We start from the raw sequence: 24,452 nt of genomic DNA, 5'->3' as shown, positions 1-24,452 counted from the left end.
TCAGGTACGCGAGGTGCTTTCATTGTGGTTAAAACAAAAAACACATGTCAAACCAACATCACGCCAGACATTCTTTATAATGCCAAGTGTTTGGTGTGTACTTGATGAATGATAATTATAAGAATGATAAGGCTGTGCTTTTCTTCCCAGAGGAGGATTTGTTGTTTGAAATCCACCTACTGCAGAATGTTATTTGAGGGATGTGGATTTTTCCGTTACTGGGAGAAAGGTTGATTCATTCAGTCTGCTCCTAGCCAACATCAACTAGAACCAGAAGATCCTAATCATGAGAGAATGGATTCACGGACAATGCTAGAATTTCCAGCAAGAATGGCAAATCCGGATTACGAAGGATCATGATGCCTCTCCTTCTGGGTTTCTGGGTTTGGGTATGGGGTGCAGGTCGGGAGAACAAAGACTGGGTTGGCTTCAGAAATAAAACCAAGAAGAAAAGGCCTGATAATAGACTTCAGATTGGGAAACTGTCCTCAGGGAAGGCAATGACTCAATTCTGCATAAACCACTATCTGGGGCCTGTGATGCTTCTCTGCTATTTAGAAGGAACTTGCTGTAGTTAGTTGCATTGAACTACGATCTCCTGTTATCCTGGAAGTACTGGCTTCAGTTCACCAGAGTCTCAGAGTAGAGATCACCAAAAAAGAAAAAGAAATCTGCTCAATTCCAACCTAACAAACTAATTTGGGACTCAGTTCGATTTAGGATAGTTCTGAGACCACCAAGCTCATTATGACTTGGCATTTTATATTTGCAGAGGAGATTCTAACAATTTATTAATCCTTCCGTGACCTGAAGCTCCAGATTGAGCTTGTGAATAAAACAACAGGCCACAGCTTCAACTAGCCTGAACGCTCTTCTCCTTTTTCGTATAAATAGGTAAGAAAAACACTGAACTCTCCTCCCACTAATAAGTAAATAGACAAAGCATATGAACAGACAATGGGCAGAAGAAAAAAATTGTTAGGAAAAAAGCATAGAGGAAGATGTTCAACCTTACCTGTAATCAAAGAAATGCCAAGCAAAATAGTAAGAAACATTTTTCACCTCTTAATTTAGCAAGAAGTGAAACGAGTAATGGCCAATGTTGGCAAGGTTGTGGTACAACCAGTGTTAATCCTGCACCACTGAACGGAAGGTATAAATTGACACAACCTTTCTGGAAGGCAATTTGGCAAGCATAAAATAATGTTCATATCCTTGACCCAGAAATCCCACTTCTGGGATTTATAAAGAAATATGCAAAAAAAGGGAAAAGGTCACGTGCACAGAACCAACCACTGCAGCGCTGTTTATTATAGAGAAAAGCTGGAAGCAACCCGAACTGGCCACAGGGGAATGGATACTTAGTAGCAGCTATTAAAACATTAATTATGAAAACTCTATAGCAACGTGGAGAGTTGCTGATTACATAACTAAGTGCAAAAAGGGTATAATGCATTGAAACTGTGGCCACAGCCATATAAAAATAGGTTTGCAACAAAAAGGAACGGGATAAGATTGCACAAAAAAAAAAAAAAAAAAAAAAAAGAGGATGCTTATGTTTAGCATGGTGAGGTTAATCCAGGATCTAGAGGTTTGGTAGACTTTTCTGACTACCAAACTTTCTGTAATGATATTTCATTCTTATAATAATCTGCTTCAAAAAGAAAAAAAAAAAAAAAAACCGGCTAAGTCAAAATAAATAGTTACCTTCTTCATTATCAAAATCTGAGACATTTCCATCCGCCACATCCTTTTCTCTGAGGTAGCTCAGCAAAAATTGTTCAATGTCTTCCGCTGTGGCGGTATTCTTGAGTCCTTTCTCAGGAGTTGCTGGTCTCTGGCTCAAATGACTTCCCTCCTCCCCTGCACTTTGCTCTTGGAGTTGCCCAAGATCACCTGTGTCTGGGAACCACTGGGCTGTAAGCAAAGTGTTACAACGATCATCATAGTCAGGGACAACAGGCATCGGTACTCTATAAGCAGAATAAACTCTTTGCCATGGCCTGTGTGGCCCCACATGATCTAGTCCCTCTCTCTCCAACCTCATCTTCCAGCCACTCCCAGTTGCCTGTTAACTGGGCACCTTCCCATTCCTCCAATGTGGCAGGTATTTTCCTGCCCTAGAATGTTTTGCAGATGCTGTTCTCGCTGTCTGGAATACTTTCCCCACTATGTCACATCTGGCTAATTCCAACTCACCTTTCACATCTCAAGACACATAGGACTTGCCCAGCAAAGCCATCCCTTGACTTCCCAATCCAATTTAGGTCCCTCACAGGCTCCTATATAGCACCATCTTCTTTCCTTTCACATCAACTCATCATGATTTGCAATTACATTTATCTTGAGTTACTGTTGAGGGTCTGAATCTCCCACTAGATTCCATGCTCCATGGAGCACCACTGGAATCCAATATGCCCAGCATGGAGTAGGTGCTCAAAATATATACTGGATGAAAAAACATGCTAGACTGGAGAATACACGCAAGTGACAAAATTCTGAGTACAAGATGCACTGCTCAGTAGCAGAAGACAGGCTCTACAGGGACTTAGAAAGGACACAGCCCCTCACATCTGTATTTCTGATATAAAAGGCTGGCATTTTCTCCCCAAAGCTTTCCCTTCTTCAGTGATGCTCCAACACTTCTGATGTGTCACCAAAGAAGAAGCCTTAAACATCAACTGAGCCAGTGGTTTTCAAACTGGAGCCCTAGGGCTCTGCAGAAATGTCCTGGGGCCACAACAGGGAGGGCCCCAAAAGACAGCATGCTAAAGGGGGTGGACTCAGGACTTCTAACCCCTCTCTAACCCAGCAGCTCTGATTTCAACTATTCTTGTATCCTGGGGTTCCCCTAGGGCTTCATTTCAAAAAAGGCTCTAACACTTAAAGAAACAAGAAAACCCCAGTGTGAATTTTCACCCTCTTTTTACAGACAGCAGGAAAAATGCCTCCGATAACCTTTAGCACCTGCTAATTTCCTTTCCATCAAGGAGCATGTGCACAGAGTAGGAGCAAAAACACAGGGGAGATGGCAGGGCCAGGCTAGTGGGAGCGGCAGAGAGATAATGCTGGGTAGGAACCTTCAATCCAGGATCTAGAGATCCCCATATGTAGGGACCAACCATGCCATTTCTTCAATGCCCCATCCCCAGATGCGTCAGGCCCTAGTACCCTCTAAGGGATCGAATTCCCAACAAGTTAAAACCAGGACCCAGCATTTACGATACTCAGAGTGGACATGCTGCGAAGATTATCTCTACATTCGGCTAGTGCCAGACATTAAAGTCTTGGCTCACAAATGGCTTTTAAACATATGAAAAGAAGCTCAACCTCCCTCTTAACGTAAATTAAACTATAATAAGGTGCTATTTTTCTCCTATCGGATAAGCAAGGATTAGCAAAAAGCTCCGGAATATAGTGTGGATGAGGGCGTGGCAAAATTAGCACTCTCCTGCATTGCTGATAGGGGTTTAAATTGGGGCAACCTCTTCGGAGAGCAGGTTGAAACTTTCCATCCAAAACATAAATGTGGGGCGCCTGGCTGGCTCAGTCAGTGGAGTGTGCGACTCTTGACCTCAGGGTTGTGAGTTCGAGCCCCACGTTAGGCATAGATTACTTAAAAAACAACAACAACAACAACCAGATTAAATGTACTGCCCTCGAAGTCAGTTCTCCTAAGGAATTAACCCCCCTGATATACTTTCATTTCCTAAAACGTGTGCGGGGTTCTTTGCAGACCTTTTGGAGGTTCTGTGAGACCACACTTCCACTCCCACCGACTTCAGGTCAGGTCATGATCTCACGGTTCGTGAGTTCGAGCCCCACACTGGGGCTCAACAGCACATAGGGGCACCGACGGCACACAGCCCAGCCCACCTTTGGATCCTCTGTCTCCCTCTCTCTCTCTGCTCCTCCCCACCTTCTCTCTCTCAAAAATAAACATTAAAAAAAAAAAAAAAAGTGCTACACAGGGTTTCTCCTTGAGTGATGACCAAGATATCAGCAATCCAAGGGAATTCAGTTTTCAAGGCCCACACTGAGATACCTCCTGAGAAGATATATTTAATAGGCCTTTCCTCAATATATTTTTAAAATCTCAAACGGACACACAGTAGAGTTCCCTGAAGTACTAAAGGTGGAGGTCTGTGCTACATTCGGACGCGGAAGCAAGTCACAGTCTCAAATGTGTAAGCAGTAGCCAGCCTGCCACGAGGGCAGGGGCCCGGTGCTTCCCAGTCAACACTGAGGTCCCAGCAACTAGTCCAGTACACAGACTTACGAGTGGTTGCAAAATAAAATCCAAACTCCTTCCCTTGGTCTACAAGGCTGTGCAGGCTTTACCCTTGCCCACCCTTCCAGCTTTGTCTTGCGTCACTCTCTCCACAGCGGCCTCTCTTCCAGTCTCTGAGGGCCTCAAGCTCTTTCTTCCCTCCAGATCTTTGCACCAGTTCCCTTTGCCTGAATGTTCTTAAAAACCATAAAAAGGATACGACAGCTCCGTATGTACTGAGGGACCCTTCTCAGCCTTCGGGCCTCAGCTTTAGTGTTGCTTTCCTAGAGAAGCCCTCCCTGACCGCTCTACTTAAAGTTACCTGGCCCTGTCGCTCCCTTGCAGCAAGTTATCTATTTTCCTCACAGTGCTCATTAGAATCCAAAGGGAACTTGTTCAATGATTTACTTGTTTCTCATTTCTTTTGCAGTAGCAAGAAAACTCCATGAGTTTATCTGTCTTGTTCACGGCTATATCCTGGTTACTTAGCAGTGTCTGACATACGGCAGGCACTCTTCACTGAATGAATGAATAAAAGGACATTTAGATGGCATGTGAACGTTCGTGAATGAATGAATGAATGAACAGTGGAAATGGCATTAGGTACAGGGCAGACGGCTGTCTCTGTTCCAGTCGCCTGCCTTGCTGTGACAAACTTTCTTACATGGCTTTGGCTTTCTCGGCTGACAAAATGAGGCCAGCGACATTCCCACCTACTTTGGAGGCTACTCGTACTGAAATAAATACTAGAGATAGGGTCTTCGGATAAAAGGGACTCAAGTATATAACTCACTATGTTTTTTCGTTTGAAGACGGACTATCTAGTTGAGAGGCTCTTTTTCTTGTAGTCCAAAACTTCGCCATTTTAATCGTTACTAATACCTGCCATAGACACCCAATAGGACCAAAAGAAAGGAGAGAAACTCAAACCACCTCATACAATTAAAAGGTTAAAAGAAAGTTTCTAGACCTCTACTATGGTAGTCACTAGCTACATGTGGCTATTTAAATTAAAAGAAAGAATTCAGTACCTCCGTTACACCAGCCACATGTTGCCTAGTGGCTACTGTAATAGAACATATACATACTGTAATAGAACATATACAAAATGTTTCCATCATCACAGAAAGTTCCACTGGACAGTAATATTCTAGCTGATCTGTGGACTGAGTAATTCCTGCTATTCCTATTCCCCACTAGCACAGATACCACTAACTCCAAGTATTGTCAGAAGCAGTTTGGTATATTGAAAAGAACAAAACTGTCATAAATCCTGGCTTTACTCCTTATTTCCTGTGTGACCCTGGCTAAATAGGATCTCACTGAGCCTTAGTTCTTCTTTTCTGTAAAATAAAAATGATGTTTACATTTAGTCTACAGGGTTTATGTCTGTTGCACAGAGCAGGAACTCAATATATTGTAGAGATTATTAGAAGTATATAAAAGAAGTGGGGCGCCTGGATGGCTCAGTTGGTTAAGCGGCTGACTTGGGCCTAGGTCATGATCTCATAGTTTGTGGGTTCGAGCCCCGCATTGGGCTCTGTGCTGACAGCTCAGAGCCCGGAGCCTGCTTCAGATTCTGTGTCTCCCCCTCTCTCTGCCCCTCCCCTGCTCACGCTATGTCTCTCAAAAATAAACATTAAAAAAAAAAAAAAAAAAAGGGCAGTGGACTGCTCTCGTAACATGTGGGACTGGGCCGACAACTATTCAAATTATGTTCTCCATTACATAACCACACATGGACAAAAAACAAGGATACTAGTCCTTCCCCCAAATCAGCATTAAAAAGGGTTCTGAATGTACCTAATGCTGCCAGCAGGGCATGCAGGACGCTGACAAAGGAAGTAGCTCTCTTATCATAAAACTGGTCCAAAGTGGCCAAGACATCCTGAACCACATCTGCCACCAAAGGGAGCAGGCTAGCATCTGAGTTCCACAGCATGACTTCCAAGACCTTTGGGGTATGGGGGTGCAGAGACAGATGACGCAGATTTAAAGAGATGCCATTCACCAAATAGTCCGAATTTTGATTGATCAGGTGCCGCAGAGAGTCGTAGCCACAAGCACGGCAAATGTCCATCATGGCGCTGGTAGCTGCCTGACTAATGAGCAGGGTTTGGTCTCCAGCCTTCTCCAGTACTGGATAGAGGGCTGACATCAAGAGCAAACGAAAGTCTTTTCCTAGGGCACACGCAAAGCGCCCAATCCCTTCCAACTGGATGCATATTTGCCAGATGTTGCCGTTCATGGAGCAAATAGTGGCACTTGGCTTTGAGAAGGCTGGAAAAGATGGAACTTGGCAGGTGTGTGCACCAGATGTGATGGCCCGGAGGCCTGACTGCTTCACTGTTAGCTCCTCTCCCGCTTCTTCAGATTCGATACAAGTGATCAAATGCCAGTTTTCTTGGCTTGTGTATTCTTCAAGTATAGATGTCACGATCTCTCTCAGTTCGTCTGGGCTTGTTTTAATATGTTTTTCATGAAGATTCTCCACCTCCAGCCCAGCAGCCCCTGCAACCAGTTCATTCAGGATCATGGCAGCTTGCTTCCGGTAAACCACAGATTCGTGGTACAGCTCTATAAAGTGATCTGTGAGCAAATAGAGGTCCCCGTAAAAGCCGAGATGCCGACACACCTGCTGCAAGAGCAGGAAGAGCCTCTCGTCGGTGAAGAAGCGGAAGTACCTCTTCTGCATCTGACTCCATGGCTGCGCAGCCGCCGTCTCCGGAGAAGCACTCAGCTGATCGGAATTCCAGCGCCGCGCTTCAACGATTTTGATGTCAGTCACGTCTAATTCTAGAACCTGGACAAGCGCTTTGGAAAGGCGCTGAAGATGGGCCGCGGAGTTGAGGACGAAGTTCACTTTGGGGCCCAAGAGTTTCAGATAACCGAGTAACACGGAGAGCGTCGAGAATTTGCCCTGATCGTCCTGGGAGTTCATTAGGCGGGGAAGAGATGTGGCAAGGGAGTGCAGGTTCTCTGACAGGATGTCGGCGAAGGCTCTGTTGCCTACCACTACTTTCTGGTCCGCAAAATGTCTCAGAACTCTATTGCACTGGGCTTGGACTTCAGGACTCTCGTCATTCACTAGACCCACCAAAGCCTTCAGAAGGGGTCCAGCCGATCCGACCAGTGATTGGCTGCACTTCAGAAGAAGGGCTTCGACGAGTTCTATCAGTGCCAGCCTCACCTTCCAGTGTGGGTGAACTGAAACACACTCGATTATCTTTTTAATAAGGAGAGTCAATTTGTCGCTGGTATTTTTTACCCACTTGGCTTCCCTGTGAACCACCAGCTCTGCTACTCTGTGCTCCACTGCAGGCTTCGGTTGAACCTGTGGGATTCTTTCGAGCTGTTCATCAGCCATAATGAAACTCACTGTCTCGTAAAAGATCTTTAGAGAAGACGCGACAATGCCGTGCCCCTGTTTGAAGTCTCCTGTGATGACCCTGGTCAGTGCCATTGAGATTCCAGGTAAAAAGCAGGCAAACAAGTCCCCCAGCTGCTTTTGCTCCAGCTCATCCAAGGACCTCGGATGGTCTTGACAATCGCACTGAAAGAGTAAAACCTGTAAACATTTTAAGGCAGCAATTTTAATCTGCTTTGATTTCTCCCGTTCTGCTAGGTCCAACAGTAAAGATACAGCAAATCCTAAACGAGGCAGAATGGAGGGCTCGTAAAAGGCCAGAATGATGTCCCCATAAGCCGAGTGCATTAATGTGCTGAGGCCCCGGATCACCGCCAATTTCAACTCCTCGGACACAGCTGCGGGTTTTTGGGAGCTGGGCGAATACAGACAAGCAGAGAGTTCCGAAAAGAGCTCCCGGAGAAGTTCTTGTTCCTTCACACATGTTGAAGACAGGACAAACGTGAGGCACTCCACCACGCTCTGGACCAAGCGCTCTCTTTTGGGAGCCGGGGTCTTCAGGGTGAATCGCAAAGGGAAGAGGACATACTGCTGGAGCTCCTGAAGGGCAGAGTCACTCACGGCTCGCAACTGTGCCTGCAGACGCTCCACGTTCTCCACCGTCTGTGTCTTTGTGAGCTGAACACAGACCGGACGTAAAACACCAAAGGCCTCCTCAGGAGTGTCAAAAACTGCCATTGCGCAGCGGCCTTCTCACTGAGGACGCATCCTGCAGGCTGGAGGAAGAAAACCCTCAGTAAAGGTCAAGCTCAAAGCAAATACAAAGAGAACCTGCATTCGGTCAATCAACAGACATTTCGTGGGGGCCTACGTGCCAGGCACTGCACAAGGCATGAGGGGGGCGAGGGAACTGAAGAGAGACGGCCGCTCTTCTTAGGGGGCCCCGGTCCAGTGAGGGAAGCAGACGGACAGCTACCACGCAGTCAGAGAGTTAGGACAGGCCCGTGCTCACGACCCTGACTGTGGAAGCCCTGAATGTCCGAACCCTGGGGAAGCCAGGGTGGGTTTCACAGGAGGAAGATGCTTGAGCCAGACCTGAGGGAGGAATAAATAAGACTGTGGGCTGTTCTAGGGAGTTTGGATCTTAAGCTGTGGTAGTAATGGAGAGCCACGGAAGGTTTTATCTTTTTTTAAGTTGAGGTAGGACACTTACAGAGTAAAATGCACTAGTCTTAACGTACAGCTCAGTGGATTTTTGTGTATGTAGAGATCTATGTAACCACTATCCAAAACAAGATAGAGAATATTTCCAACACCCTAGAAGGCTCCCTCAAGGCCTTTTACAGTCAATTCCTATTTCCCCTGCCCAGTGGTAACCTCTATTCTGACTCCTATCCCCACGGATTAATTTTGTCTGTTCTTGTCATGGAGAGGTTTTAAGCCGAAGTTGATATGATCAACTTTATGCACTGAGAAGATGCCCCGGCAGCCAGTGATATAGGAGAAGAGTCAGAGCTGGGTGAGACCAAGGGCAGAACAAAACGGAAGGCAGTAGCCAAAGAAACGGGAAAACCAGGAGCGCACGCTATTACAGAAATCACGGGTGAAGAGAGCCCAACAGGATGGAAAGATGGAGGGCAGGCAGGCAGGCAGTGAAAGGAGATAGGTCTATAGGTGGCTGAAGGAAGTGAACAACTTAATACCAGAAAATCTCTTTTCTCTGTGAGAAGAAATTCAAAGTCATGGGCTGGCAGTGAACAAGAAGCGAGGTAAACAGAGGGCTTGAGAAGAGAAATAAAAGTCTCAAATATTCCCTCTGGGGAAGCAGAGCATGCTGGGAAGACATAAAAGTGTGGCCCAAGGGTACTGAGGACTGAGCTGAAGCTGGAGACCATAAATGTGTACAACTGTAAAATGTTGGCACTGGAAGGAGGCTTAGAGATTGTCTAGTTTGGTGGGGTCTGTCAGTCTGTCTCTCACGATCTCTCCCTCTCTTTTGGCTCAACTTGCTGGGGGCTTCTGGAGACATGATGCCTCTCCCTGTCCCCAATCCAATCAACCCTCCTGAGCCCCACTGACTACAAGGCTAGCAGGCAATTGGAGCCTGGTGAGTGTGTGAGCAAGACCTACTCAGCCCAGAGAGAGCAAGCCAGGGCCAGATTTTCCTCCTGGGTCAGGAGAGGGCTCAGGGCAACAATCAGGCTCTAAAACCCTAGAAAGAGTCTGGTCCACAGAGCTCCATGGTCTTCCGCAAGAAAGGGCAAAGCTGGTCTCTGTGAGGCTCACTGGGGGAGATATCTCCTGGTTGCTGTGACCCCCCAAGAAGCTAAGGAAGGGAGGAAGCTCAAATCTTCCCTATCTCAGGTCACTGATGCCAGAAGGCTCAGCCTGGGACTGCTGACACCCCACTGGCACCGGCCCACACGCTGATGACCCAGAGGCTGCTGGGCCATTCCCTCTGGTACTGTAGTTGGAACAGAAGGAAAGGAAGATAACCACTTAATGGGACCCAGGAGTCAAGAGGCAGGAAAAGCTGGCACAGCACTCTTTGAGGTGGTAAGTCTTAGATTAACAGAAGGGGTTCTGTTAATTTGAAAAATAATAAAAGCAATAAAAAGCTTGATCACAAGGTGAATGACATCCCTTAGAATTTTTAGTACATGACTTGCCACACCAAAAGAGCTCAGTTGGTGGAATTTTTTAAAAAAAGAAGATGGTTAATGACCGATATTCCATCAGTGGCCTGGAAGACGAAGTAGAGCTACTCTAAAACTCAGAGCAGAAGGACAAAGAGATGGAACTCGTGAGACTGGGAGAACGGACCTGGGAGAACCAGCGTGTAAATGGCTGGGAATTCTGGAAGGAGAAAAAGGACCAGATGGAGGAGCTGAAACAAATAAATAACGGAAGCATTTTCCTGAGTTGCAGAAAGATTTATCTGGAGAGTGGAAAGACAGAAGGATACACACCTAGTAACACTCTGGTAAAATTCCTGTACACTAAAAGACAGCAAAATCATGTATGCTTTCAGGAAGAGACAACAAACAACTTAGAAGACTTGCTTTGGCTTTCTCATTTGCAACAAGGGACACTAGAAGACAATGGAATAGTATCTGCTGACTGCAAATTAAGGACTGTGGCCCCCAAACCCTATATACCGCCAAGAGAGTCACCTGTCAGACTGCAAGAACAAAAGCAAGGAGGGGCGCCTGGGTGGCGCAGTCGGTTAAGCGGCCGACTTCAGCCAGGTCACGATCTCGCGGTCCGGGAGTTCGAGCCCCGCGTCGGGCTCTGGGCTGATGGCTCAGAGCCTGGAGCCTGTTTCCGATTCTGTGTCTCCCTCTCTCTCTGCCCCTCCCCCGTTCATGCTCTGTCTCTCTCTGTACCAAAAATAAATAAAAACGTTGAAAAAAAAAAATTTAAAAAAAAAAAAAAAAAAGAACAAAAGCAAGGATTCAGAGAGGGCATTACCCACATACCCTCCCAAGGAAGATCCAGTACTTGAGAAAGGGCTCCATCAAACAACAGGAAACAGAGACCTAAAATGGGAAGATGAATGAAAAAGGAAACACCGTTTGTTGGTAACTTTTTTTTAGTGTGGAAAACTTTCTTCAAATACAATGTTTAAGTGGAAGCCCAGCATACAAGGTAGATAAAATCAGAGGGTCTGGCTGAAGCTGGAGTAAAGGTGATGGGTTGGGGCTCTGCATCTCTCGTATTCGTCTCAGGAGTTTCAAGAAAATAACCCGGGGCCCGCAGAATTATGTTCTCAGATTATATGACACAAACTGCAATAGAGCTAACGAAGTGGGAACGTGCAATATATCCCAAACTAAACTTCTCTGCCCACTCTTCTGTGCTTCCTTTGTGATTTATAGCCCTCACCTTGAGCTAGAAACCTTAGTCTTTCTTCCACCTCCCTCTTAATTCCACTATTCTCTTCAATTTCATCGATTCTACCCCTTCAATATCTTTCCAATCTGTTGGTGACGATAACCATCTATTTAATGCTGGACTGACTGTTTCCTCGCTGGCCCCTGGCCTCATGTGCTTGCCCTTCCTGGATCCACATTTCACCCTGACATGTAAGTAATCTTTCCACAACAAAAATCCGATCACTCTTCTCTGCTTAAAATTCTTCAACTGCTCTCCCTAGCCTGCCTAATCACCACGGCACACGTGGCCCTTCGCCATCAGGCTCCCACCTATCTTAGCAACCTCATCTCTCAGGGCTTCACCCCTTCCACGTGAAACTGCAGCCATGTAAAATGACAAAACTTGCTATTCCCGAACAGGTGGCGCTATTTCACATTCTCCTCCTCGTTCCTACTTCACGGTCACTGCTGTGCATACCGCCACTATGGTGTTTAGTACGCTGTATTATCTTGTATGCATATGTCTGTGTTCACAACTTTATTTATTTTTTAAAAATATTTATTTTTGAGAGACAGATAGAGCAGAAGCAGGGGAGGGGCTGAGAGAGGGAGACACAGAATCTGAAGCAGGCTCCAGGCTTGGAGCTGTCAGCACAGAGCCTGATGTGGGGCTTGAACCCACAGACTACGAGATCATGACCTAAGCCGAAGTCAGATGCTTAACCAACTGAGCCACCCAGGTGCCCCTGTCATTGCAACTTTACACTGGGCAATCATATATCTCAAACCTAGAAGGGCATCTGGCACATGACAAGCACTCAAAAACATTGTGCCCGTTCTGCTTTGAAGTTGGATGTGGTAGGGTATGGCAGGCCAAACTTCTGCTGACAACTAGAAAAAACCAGATAAACTACAAAAATACTTTTTAAAGCATAACTAGTCATGGATACAACAAGTACTAGATGGATGAATACTCTAGCGAGGGATGAATGTTCACTGAGCCAATAGTCAATAGCTGTTTCTTTTGTTTTTTATTTTTTACCCTTGCTGCATTTGTTGACCCTGAACATGAGCTCAGGACTACAGTGTGGCCCAGGCCGAGGGCTGTCACTGAGGAAAGAGAAACCACAATGCATTTAATGTGGTTTATGTGAGGTTGAGGGGGCAAAACTGCAGTTTTCAGAGATCTCAGAATACATGGCTTCTGAGAGAAGGCTGCTGCTGGGGGACAACTGGCTGAGAAATGTCCAAACACATGGAAGAGATCAACCCACAGGTTCAAGAAGCTCAATAAATCCAGGTTGGCAGTACAAAGAAAAACACAGACAGACACATCATAGTCAAACTGCTGTAAACCAAAAATAAAGAGGAAAATCTTAAAACTAATGGAGCAGTAAGACAGACACACACTTCTTTTTTCTTTTTTAATTTTTTAAAATGTTTTATTTAGTTTTGAGAGAGAGAGAGACAGAGTGTGAGCGAGGGAGGGGCAAAGAGAGAGGGAGACACAGAATCAGAAGCAGGCTCCAGGCTCTGAGCTGTCAGCACAGAGCCGGATGTGGGGCTCGAACTCACAAACTGCGAGAACATGACCTGAGCTGAAGTAGGACGCTTAACCGACTGAACCACCCGGATGCCCTGATAGATACTTAACAGAAATGATGAAATCCAGAAGACAGTGGAATGACACCTTTAAAGTGCCGAGAGAAAATAACTACCAATCTTGCATTTTATACCCTATGAAACCATCTTTCAAAACTGAAGGTAAAATAAAGCTGTGTTTAGATAAAAACCAAGTAAAAACATGGCTATCAGGTCTGCACTCATGGAAAAAATGAAGGGAGAAAATGAATCTAGAGAGAAGCATGGGTATGTAGGAGGCAATTAAGAACAATGGAACACACCAATATAAAATAATACTAACTGTACAAAACAATATTTGTGTTTTTTGCAGTTTAAGTATATATATATATAAAACCAAAATGCACGACAATAATGCACAAAAGCTACAAAGGAGGGGATGTAAAAAGAGTTATGTGCATTAAGAGTCTAGAGTATCAGGAGGTGATAGAATAATTTATATCAGACTGTAACATATCAAGAATGCATGTTGAAATCTGTAGGGTAAAGCGCCAAAAGAACTGTAAAAGAATACATACTTAATATGTTCAGACAGTGGTAAAAGTAGAATAAATACTTTTGATTTACCCCCCCCCCCAAAAGGTAAAAAATGAAAAAAGAGAAGCAAAACCAGTGGGTCAAACACAAAACAATAAGAGGGTAGACAGAAGCCTAACTGAAACAATGATTATATTAAATCCGACTTTCTCAACAGTAGCACCATTGACATTTTGGGTTTGATAATTATTTGTGAGTCGAAAGCTGTCCTATGCATTGTAAGATATTTACTAGTATCTTTGGCCTCTGTCCCCCAGATGTCAGTAGCATCACTCCAGGTGTGACAGCAAAAAATGTCCTCAGAAACTGCCAAATGTCCCATGGAGGGTAAAAATGGCCCTTGGATGAGAACCACCAGTTTAGAGTCATCATAATCCCAATCAAAATGCCAAAAGGACTTTTGGAGAAAGCAACAATAATGCTCTAAAATTGATGGCACAGACAATCTTGAAGAGGAGAAGTTACACTGGCAAGTTGTGGTTTCTTACGCTATTTGATTTTAAGGTTTACTGTAAAGGTATAATAATTAAAGTCAGTGTGTTATTAGCATAAAGAATGACAAACAGACTAACAGAACAGAATAGCCCCCTCGTGTACAACAGATCTGCATACTGGACAAGGGCAATGCTGAAATGACCTGGTGGAAAGAACAGTCTTTTTAATGGAAGGTGCTGTGTCATTTGCCCATCCATATGAAAAAATATGTATGTCTTGATTCCATCAGACACTGGATTCAAATGTGAAATGTAAAGAAACTGTAAGAAAACAGAGAAGAGCATCTTTGTGATCTCGGGGTAGGCAAAGATTTCTTAAACAGGATACAGAAAAGGGCTAACCATAAAAAAAAATTGATAGACTGGATTACATTAAACAACTTCTGTTCATCAAAAGACATCATTAAGAGAATGAAAAGACCGGGGCGCCTGGGTGGCTCAGTTGGCTGAGCGTCAGACTTCGGGTCAGGTCATGTTCTCACGGTTTGTGGTTTTGAGCCCTGCATCAGGGTCTGGGCTGACAGCTTGGAGCCTGGAGCCTGCTTCAGATTCTGTGTCTCTCTCTCTGCCCCTCCTGTGCTCACACTGTGTGTGTGTGTGTGTGTGTCTCAAGAATAAATAAACATTAAAAAAAAAAAAAGAGAGAGAGAGAAAGTGAAAAGACAACCCATAGAGTGAGGAGATATTTGCTATATATCTGACAAAACACTCATGTTGATAATATAAGATTTTTCATAAGTCATTAAGAAAAAGACAACCCAGAAGAAACATGGAAAAGGACTTGAATAGACGTATCAAAAAAGAGGATGTCCAAATGGCTAATCAACATATGAAAAGACACTCAACATCATTAGTCAGGAAAATACAATTTAAAACGTCACTGAAATATTACATACCTACCAGAAGGGCTAAGGTGAAAAAAAAAAAAAAAAAAAAAGAAAGAAAAAGAGAAAGGAAAAGGAAAAGGAAAAGAAAAAGAAAACACTAGGTGTTGGCGAGGAAATGAAGCAACTAGAACTCTCATTCAGCACTGGTAGGAGCACAACTACTTTGCAAAACTCTTTGGCAGCATCATTCTATAGGCGAACATGCGTATGCTCTATGACCTAGTAATTTCACTCTTTGCTAAACACCCAACAGAAATGCGTACACAAACATACCAAAAGATGCATTCTGGATTATACTATCCACAATTGCCGCTGAACAGAAAGCGCTCAAATGCCCTTCTCTAGTAGAATGGGTAGATTTTGGTATAGTCTGTTAATGGAGTACTCTACAGATAAAGATTTATCACAATTGGAGATCTTCAAAAGAATGGGTTATAGACTCAGAAAGAGATAAACCAGCTTTCTGTAAGGAAGAGAGTATACCAAATTGCTACTTTGACACGACTATAAAAGGCAATCATATACCTTTATGGGAGGGCCGTGAAATCACACTTGTGTGACAATATGTCAATTACAGAAAGAATTGTTTAGAGACTTAGAGACTCAGGAGTTCCAGATTCTTTTCCTATAAAATGCAACCCTGATTATTTAAAGTGGCACCGCGAGGTTTGTTGTTGCTGTAACTGATGGCACCAGGGGCATTCTGGCCCAAAGTGATACTGGGATGAGGCCTTTGGATTCTCTGGCTGAGTAGAGAATACCACCCAGAGTTCAACTGTGGCAGACTGGGACTGAAAAAACATAAGCCTGAATAACCAATTCTCGATTGCTGATGGCCAACTCTACCTTCCTAGCTCAGTGTGCCCAGACTGTGGTTGTGGAAAGCAGTCACTAAAGAGGCAAGGGAAGAGATCTGCAATTGTAGTGCATGGGCGAACCTGTTCCCCACCACGGCCTCTCCTGGTTCTCTCCTCTCTCTCTGCCTTTTCATGGGGATGGGTCAGGGACCATCCCTGGGCCATGGCATACAGGTGAAGACAAATGGGAGCGATCTGTACAGGACACAGTGCTATGCCTTACAGACACTTCAAGGATAACATGGTAGATCACAGAGTACTTACTGTATCATACAATCAAGAAGTGAAAAAGGGAGAAAGAAGGAAGTACAAAAGAAATTTGGGGGAAAAAAATGAACATCAACAGTGAAGTGTTCATGGAGGGAGGAGGATTTGTGTTGGAATTCGGGGACTACACGTTTGGGGCTATGCATGAAGGCTGCTCAAGGTAAAATGCCTGTTACAAGCAAAGGCCAGGAGGAAGAAGAGTGAAAGCATCTAGTAAATGCAAAGACAAGATAGAGATGCCATCAGAGCAGGTGAGCCACACACCATTCAGGACTGACATTCTGATCACCTGGGCCTTTGTACTTGCTGTCTGCCGTATATCCTCCCGATTTGCTCTCATCTCTTTTAGGGCTTTGCTCAAACATGAATCCTGAGTGACGCCTTCTCTGATCACTCCTATTGGAAACTGCAACCCATCCTCACTCCTCCCCACCCTGGCACTCCCTATCTTCTTTCCCTGACTGTAGTTTTCTTCAATAGCACTTAGCACCATCCGTCAAACAAGATTATCTACTATTTATTTGTTTACTGCTTCTCTCCTCTCACTAGAATATAGGCTCTAGAAGAGTGATAACTTGACATGTTTGCTTATTGCTTCTGGCACAGAGCAGGTATTCGATAAATGCCTGCTGAGTCAACAGCCATATTCTAAGGTCTGGTTCTCTCATTGGTAGAGCTTTAATATCAGCTATGCCTCAACTGGATTCTGGGTTAAAACTGCCATATTCTTCTTCTCTTGGGGTAATTCCTACAGGTAGATGACATCATCCTTTATGGGAGGATCTTGCTAGGTTCATTCTTAAGAGGCAATCATAGCTCTAGATTTTGGCTAGGCCACTTATAGGCTGTTTCTAGGACAGGGCCACAATAAGAACACAAATCTGACTATCTGGATTCTAGTCCTGGCTCTACTCTTGGCTGTGTGACTTCCATGAATTTCAGTTTTTTCAACCTAACATACACTTGGTAGATAAGATGATCTCCAAAAGTTCTAACTTTGAATGACAAGCATATGGATAGAAAGACTGGATTTAGATTCCAGAGACAGGAGTTCAGCCCTGAGAATTGCCAATACGAGTTCTTGGACAGAAGGAAGAGAATTAATATTTGTTGAACAAAACTCACCAAATGCCCGGCATGTTCTAGGTATTTTATGTGCATAAAAGTTCCTCATCCACAAGCTGACTGTAACACAAGGCTCAGAGAGGTTAAGTGATGCCATGGGCACACAGCAAGCAATGTCAGACATGGAATTCACCTCAAGCCTGTGTGACTCCAAAGGCTGCACGCACACTTTCTACTATACCAGAGGTTCCCCCAGTCTGCTTATCGGAATCAAGGGGGAGTGATGTAAGTACAGATTCCCGGGCCCCACACCAGAGCTACTGAATCAGAATCTATATTGGGGTGGAGGAGATGGCGGGTATGCTTCTGAAACTATTTTAAAAGTTTTCAAGGTCAGTCTGATGACCAGCCAGGCATGGGAATCCCGCATTGTATACATTCTACACAAACTCTATCTTCTGAAGAATAAGAACCAGGTGATGAAGGGGTACGTGCTCAGTATCCACCTGGCAGTAGTGTGCAAAGTACACTGGGGGACCACTGCTATGGGTTAAAATGACTGGTTTATTCGTGCGTCTCTCCAACTGAATAGTACACTTTTTTAGTTACTTGTGATTTTCCTAGCATCTGACACAGTGTCTGCCAAGCAGGTCCCACTCACTGTTTGTTTAATAAATGAGTAAAAGAGGGGTGCCTGGTGGCTCAGTCGGTTAAGCGTCCAAATCTTGATTGGCTCAGGTCATGATCTCCCAGTTCATGGGGTCAGGCCCTGCATCAGGGTCTGTGCTTACAGCGTGGAGCCTGCTTGGGATTCTCTGTCTCCCCTCTCTCTGCCCCTCCCTGGCTCATGTGCACTCTCTCTCTCTCTCTCTAAAAATAAATAAACATTTTTTAAAAATGAGTAAAAAAAGTTGGATAAACACGAAACCTCCAGCATACCATGATATTTTGTAGCTTCCTACTTCTTCCTACCCAGAAATGTTTCCTTAGCATATACTATGTGCCACTCACTGTGCTAAGTTCTTGACAAGGAAAGGGAGATACAAAGTTAACTGGCGGGTCTATCCCTGCAAGGGAGGAGTATACAATAGAACCCTAAGGCATATACAAAATAGAAGGTGGAGGAGGGGAATCAAGGAGACCTCCCATAAATCCTTCTAGAAATTACTTTAGGCTCATTTTGTTTACAGCTGTCCTCTACAGAATACTTGTGAAACAGTGCCTTGTATTACACTATGTGCCTATACCTTCTACTAGACAAGAAGTTCTTTGGTAGGCAGTATATTCTAGAAAAGTGGCTCTTAACTTAGAAAAGGGTGTACATCAAGAATATATGCTCTTTTCTTTCATCATTGGGGTAGTGTCAGAGGAGGCCTAGTGGATAGTTATGATTTTCACTACAGTCCTGTGATAATGAGGCCACCCCTAGTGCAGTGCACTGGTTACCAAGTGGGGAGTGGAACTCTTACTTCTACTGGACAGTAGTGAGGAGCTCTTCCCCTTGGGTGTCAAAGGAGGCCAAGTGAGGAATCTGGACTTCTACTGGCACTTGGCAGTAAGGGGGGGAGGGGTACCCCTTTCTTCTGCCAGAGTGGTGTCAGAAAAAGCCAGCTAAAACAGAAGACTTAAATAAGATCCAGAGTGTTACTCAGAACATAATGCAAAAATGTCCAATCAAAAATCATTCATCATACTAAGAACGAGGAGGATCTCAAACTGAAAGAATAAAGACAATTAATACATTCAACACTAAGATGACAGATGTGAGAATTATCTGACAAAGTTATTACAGCAGCCATGATTAAAATGCTTCAATGAGCAATTCTGAACTTGCTTGAAGCAAACGAAAGAATAGAAAGCCTCAGCAAAGAAATAGAAGATGTAAAGAAAAAAATAAATAGCAATTTTAGAACTGAAAAATTCGATAACAAATGAAAAGGTCAGCAGACAAGTTCAAGAGCAGAATGGAGGGGGCACAGGAAAGAACCTATGAGCTGTAAAAATGAATAACAGAAATTACCTAATCTGAACAACTGAAAGAAAATAGACTGAAAAGAGCCTCAGGGACCCATGGACCATAACAAAAGATCTAAGAGTTCCAGAAGAGGAGGTGAAAAAGGGCACAGCTGAGAAACCACTCAAAGAAATAATGGCTGACAACTCCCTCAAATTTGGCAAGAAACATACATCTATATACTCAGGAAGCTTAGTGAATCCCAAATAGGATAAATCTAAAGAAATTTACACTGATTATAATTACATCATAATTTAATTCTGAAAAGGAATGACAAAAGAAATAATGAAAACAGTCAGAAAAATGATACCTTGCCTATAGAGAAAAAATAATTGGAATGACAATGGAGTTCTCATCAGAAACCATGTAAGCCAGAAAGAAGTGGCACAGTAACTTTCAGGTGCTGGGAGAAAAAAAAGAACTATCGAGACAGAATCCTATACTGAGCCAAAATGCCCATCAGGAGTGCAGTGTAAATCGAGACATTCTCAGATGAAAGAAAACTAAAAGAATTTATCACCATCAGGCCTGCTCTAAAAAAGACATAGCTAAAGGAAATTCTTTCAACAGAAAGGACACATTAAAAAAAGGAATACTAGGGGTGCCTGGGTGGCTCAGTTGGTTAAGCATCTGACTTCAGCTCAGGTCATGATCTCACAGTTCATGAATTCGAGCCCCATATGGGACTCTGCTGACAGCTCAAAGCCTGGAGCCTGCTTCAGATTCTATGTCTCCCTCTCTCTCTCAAAACTAAATAAACATTAAATTAAAAAAAAAAAAAAAGGAATACTTGTGTCAAGGAGGAAGAAAGAACATGGTATGTGAAGATATGTATAAATATAATAGGCTTTCCTTATTCTTTTGAGTTTTCTAAATTGTGTTTGATAGTTGAAGCAAAAATTGTAGCCCTGTCTGATTTGGATCTAAATGTACGTGTAGAGGAAATATTTACAACAATTATATTATAAATGGGGGAGGGTAAGGAGACATAAAGGGAAGTAAGGCTGCTATCCTTCACTAGTGCTAGTAAAGATAAATTACGTACAATGTAATACCTAGAAGAACCATTAAAATGGTTCCAAAGAGATACATTCAGAAATGCTGTAATAATAAAATGGAATTCCAAAGAATGTTCAAGTAACCTATAAGAAAGCTAGAAAAAGAAAATAGAGAAACAAAAACCAGAACAGAAAACAAAAAATAAAATGGAAGATTAAGCTCTATCATAATAATTATACTAAATATAAAAGGTCTAAATATACCAATGAAAAAATAGAGAATGTCAGAGTAGATTACAAAATATGACCTATGTCTATGCTGTCTACAAGAAACTCTCTTCAAATAGAATATAGGTAGGTTGAAAGTAAAAGAACAGACGAAAAGGGATATTATCATGCAAACATTAATCAAAAGCAAGCAAGAGTGGTTATCTCAACATCAGATAGACTTCAGAAAAAAGAAAATTACCAGAGATAGGGAGGGACATTCTATAACCATTAAAGGGGAAACCAATAGAGAAGACAGCAATCTTCAACGGATTCTGTCAAGACATAAATGCTAAATACAAAATAACCACAAAATGTGTGAAGCAAAAATAGAATAAAACTGAAAGGAGAACTATGGGTGGTCACCACAAGTATAGGTGGTGACGTCAATGTTCTTCTCTCAAAAACTGATAAAACAAGTAGGAAATCAGCAAGGATAATAGAACTCAAGAACACCTCAACCAACAGGATCTAAGCAACATTTATTTTTAATTTTTTTTTTTTCAATGTCCATTTATTTTTGGGACAGAGAGAGACAGAGCATGAACGGGGGAGGGGCAGAGAGAGAGGGAGACACAGAATCGGAAACAGGCTCCAGGCTCTGAGCCATCAGCCCAGAGCCTGATGCGGGGCTCGAACTCACGGACCGCGAGATCGTGACCTGGCTGAAGTCGGACGCCTAACCGACTGCGCCACCCAGGCGCCCCAGGATCTAAGCAACATTTAAAGAACACTACAACCCACAACAGGAGAATACACTTTCAAGTGACCATAGAACAGATACCAAGATGGATCATATCTTGCACCACGAAACAGAGAATACAGTATGATCCCCAACCACAATGGAATTAAACTAGAAATCTCAGTAACAGAGATTACAGGAAAATCTCCAAATACCTGGAAACTAAGCAACACATTTCTAATTAATCCATGGGTCAAAGAGGAAATCTCAAGGGAAATTTTAAAAAGATACATAAAAATGAATGAAAGTAAGGGACGCCTATGTGGCTCAGTTGGTTAAGCAACCAACTCTTGATTTCAGCTCAGGTCACAATCTCGAGGCTGTGAGATCCAGCTCGGCATCAGGCTCAGTGCAGAGTCTGTTTGGGATTCTCCCTCTTCCGCTCTCTCTGCCTTTCCCTGCTCGTGTTCTCTCTTTCTCTTTCTCAAAGCAAACTTAAAAAAAAAAAAAAAAAAAAAAAAGAAATGAAAGTAAAAATACAATGTATCAAAATTTGTGGGCCACAGCTATAGCCATGCTGAGAGGGAAATTTACAGCAGTAAATACATATATTAGAAAAGGGAAAAGGTCCCAAATCAATAATCTAAACTTCCACCTTAAGAACCTTGAAAAAGAGGAGCAAAATAAAATCAAAGAAAGCAGAAGAAAATAATAAAGAGCAGAGCAGAAATCAATGAAATTGAGAACAGAAAATAAAGAAAAATCAATGAAACAACTGGTTCTTTGAAAAGATCAATAAAATCAACAAACTTCTCGCAAGACTGATGAGAGGGAAAGACAGACAGAGAGATACCAAAGAAAAAGAGAAGAAATCCTCAGGCCCAGACGGTTTCATTGGAAGCTTCCACCAACCATTTAAGGAATTAACACCAATTGTACACAATCTTCTAGAAAATGAAGAGGAGGAAATCTTCTCAGCTATTTTATGAAGCCACTATCACCCTGATACCAAAACCCAACAAAGACAATACATAAATAAAAAACCTGCAAATTTCCTCCATGAACACAGATGCAAAAATCCTAAACAAAGTATTAGAAAATACATGGGGCGCCTGGGTGGCGCAGTCGGTTAGGCGTCCGACTTCAGCCAGGTCACGATCTCGCGGTCCGTGAGTTCGAGCCCCGCATCTGGCTCTGGGCTGATGGCTCAGAGCCTGGAGCCTGTTTCCGATTCTGTGTCTCCCTCTCTCTCTGCCCCTCCCCCGTTCATGCTCTGTCTCTCTCTGTCCCAAAAATAAATAAACGTTGAAAAACAAAAAAAAAAAACAAAAAAAAAAAAAAAGAAAATACAACTCAGCAGCATGTAAAAACAATTATATACTATGACAAAGTAGGTTTTATTCTAGAGATGGAAGGCTGACTCAATATTTGAAAATCAACCAGTGCAATTAGCATTAATGGGCTAAAGAAAAAAAAAATCACATGATTATATCCCCCTCGTCGTTCACTTCTAAGTGTTGAAGTAGTTCTAGGACTCAGTCACTGGGCCTATTTCTTTCTCCACTTATTCCCCCTTATGACTCCCACATTTATATCTCCATCTCCATCAGATCTCTCCCTTAAACTCCAGACCTATAAACCCCGCTGCCTACGGAGACACCTCTACTTGGGGAGGCATTTCCACCTGCACACGTACAAACCTAAACTCCTGCTTTCACTGCTCAAACCATCTCTTTCCGCAATTCAGTAAACGCAATCTCCCATTTTTACGGCTGCTTAGGAGAAAACCTTTGGCACCACATGAACTCATTTTTGTTTTAGATCGCTTATCTAATTTGTCAGCAAGTCCCAGTCTTCCTCTAAAAGACAAAATCCTCAGATTCCTATCTCCAGAATCTGACCCTATCTCACCACCTGGTCTTCACCTTTCACCTAGGTTATCACAACAGCTGCTGAATTGGTCTTCCCGCTTCGGCCCGTGCACCCTTGCTATTTTCTACTCAACAGCCACAACGTTCTTCTTTCGTTCAAAAGTGTTCAGTGAGCTCTGATGTAATTCAGAGTATTATCCAAATTCCTTACTATTGCTTACAAGTTCCCACGTGATGTGGTCCATGTCATGTGGTCTATGGCTGCTTTTTTGAGCTCATTTCTAGCCTTCTGGTTCATTATCACTCCGGCCTTACCATCCTCCTTGCTGTTCCTCAAAAATGCCAACAGCAGTCTAACAATTGTACTTGGTTTTCCCTCTGCGTGGAACAACATTCCACATACAGTATATGGCTTGTTCTCTCATTTCTTTCAGGGCTCTGATCAAATGTCATCCTATCAGGGAGGACTTCTCTGACCCGCATATAAAACAGACTCCTATCCTCCCACAAATCCATTCCTCGCCCTCCTTGATTTTCATTCAAGGTAGATATCGCTTTCTGACTTATTTTATACTCGCATGTTTTTTCAATCTATCTTCCCTTGTAGAAGGTAAGCTTCCTGGGACACAGATCCTGTTTGCTTAAAATAGTGCTTCAGACATAGGTGCTCAACAATTATTTGTTGAAAGATACTTGTTGGAAGAATGAATCACTGGCTCAGGAGTGAAGACTTTGGGCTTGGACATCAGATAACCTCGATTTGACTCCTAGCTCTGTCATTTTCCATGTCCAAGTGATATTGGACAGATTACTCATCCCTGTTTCATGTTTTCTCATCTTTGAAATAGTGGTAATAATCCTCATCCCACAGAACTGTTGTTAAGAATTAAATAAAACCAAGTATGTAATGTGCTTAATACAAAGTGACTTGGTATAAAAGGGTTCAGTATATGACAGTGCTATTCAATATAGAAACATGGTCTACATTTGGACTCAAAAGCCCTTGGTTACAATTATGACTAGATATTAACTGTATAATTTTAGGCTATTCACCTTTTTTATATTAATTTACTCAATCAGCTTTAAATAAAGTGGTGGGATGAGAAAATAAGTTAAGAAGCAGTCCTTTCCCTCCAATCTTAGTTATGTAATCTTGGGTAGGCCACCTAATGTCTGTCTCTTTCCGCATCTGCCAAATGAGAATAACATAATAACTACCTTATAGCTTTGCCACGAGGATTAAAGGAGTTACCAGTGTGAAGTGTCTAGCCCCTAGCAACTGCTCACTACGTTGGCTACAATTATGATGATTCTAGTCTAGAAGAGAGTCAAAGCGTCTGAACAAAGAACTACAATACGG

General features: G+C 43.1%; 1 protein-coding gene across 1 annotated transcript in view; it reads right to left on the bottom strand.

Annotated features, from left to right (window-relative positions):
- The window catches only part of TTI1 (TELO2 interacting protein 1), a 45,074-nt gene that overhangs the window by 19,734 nt on the left and 888 nt on the right, over window positions 1-24,452 (bottom strand). Inside the window, exons 2-3 of the mRNA XM_045444634.1 lie at window positions 6,074-8,413; window positions 1,708-1,917 (exon numbers count right to left, since the gene is read on the bottom strand). Coding sequence (XP_045300590.1) covers window positions 1,708-1,917; window positions 6,074-8,375 — 2,512 coding nt within the window. The 5' untranslated portion in view covers window positions 8,376-8,413. The remainder of the gene's footprint in view (window positions 1-1,707; window positions 1,918-6,073; window positions 8,414-24,452) is intronic.

This window comes from Leopardus geoffroyi, chromosome A3 (assembly GCF_018350155.1).
Source record: "Leopardus geoffroyi isolate Oge1 chromosome A3, O.geoffroyi_Oge1_pat1.0, whole genome shotgun sequence".
Lineage (NCBI taxonomy): Eukaryota > Metazoa > Chordata > Mammalia > Carnivora > Felidae > Leopardus > Leopardus geoffroyi.
The sequence above is the reverse complement of the archived record's forward strand: the minus strand, read 5'-3'. Positions and strand labels throughout refer to the sequence as shown.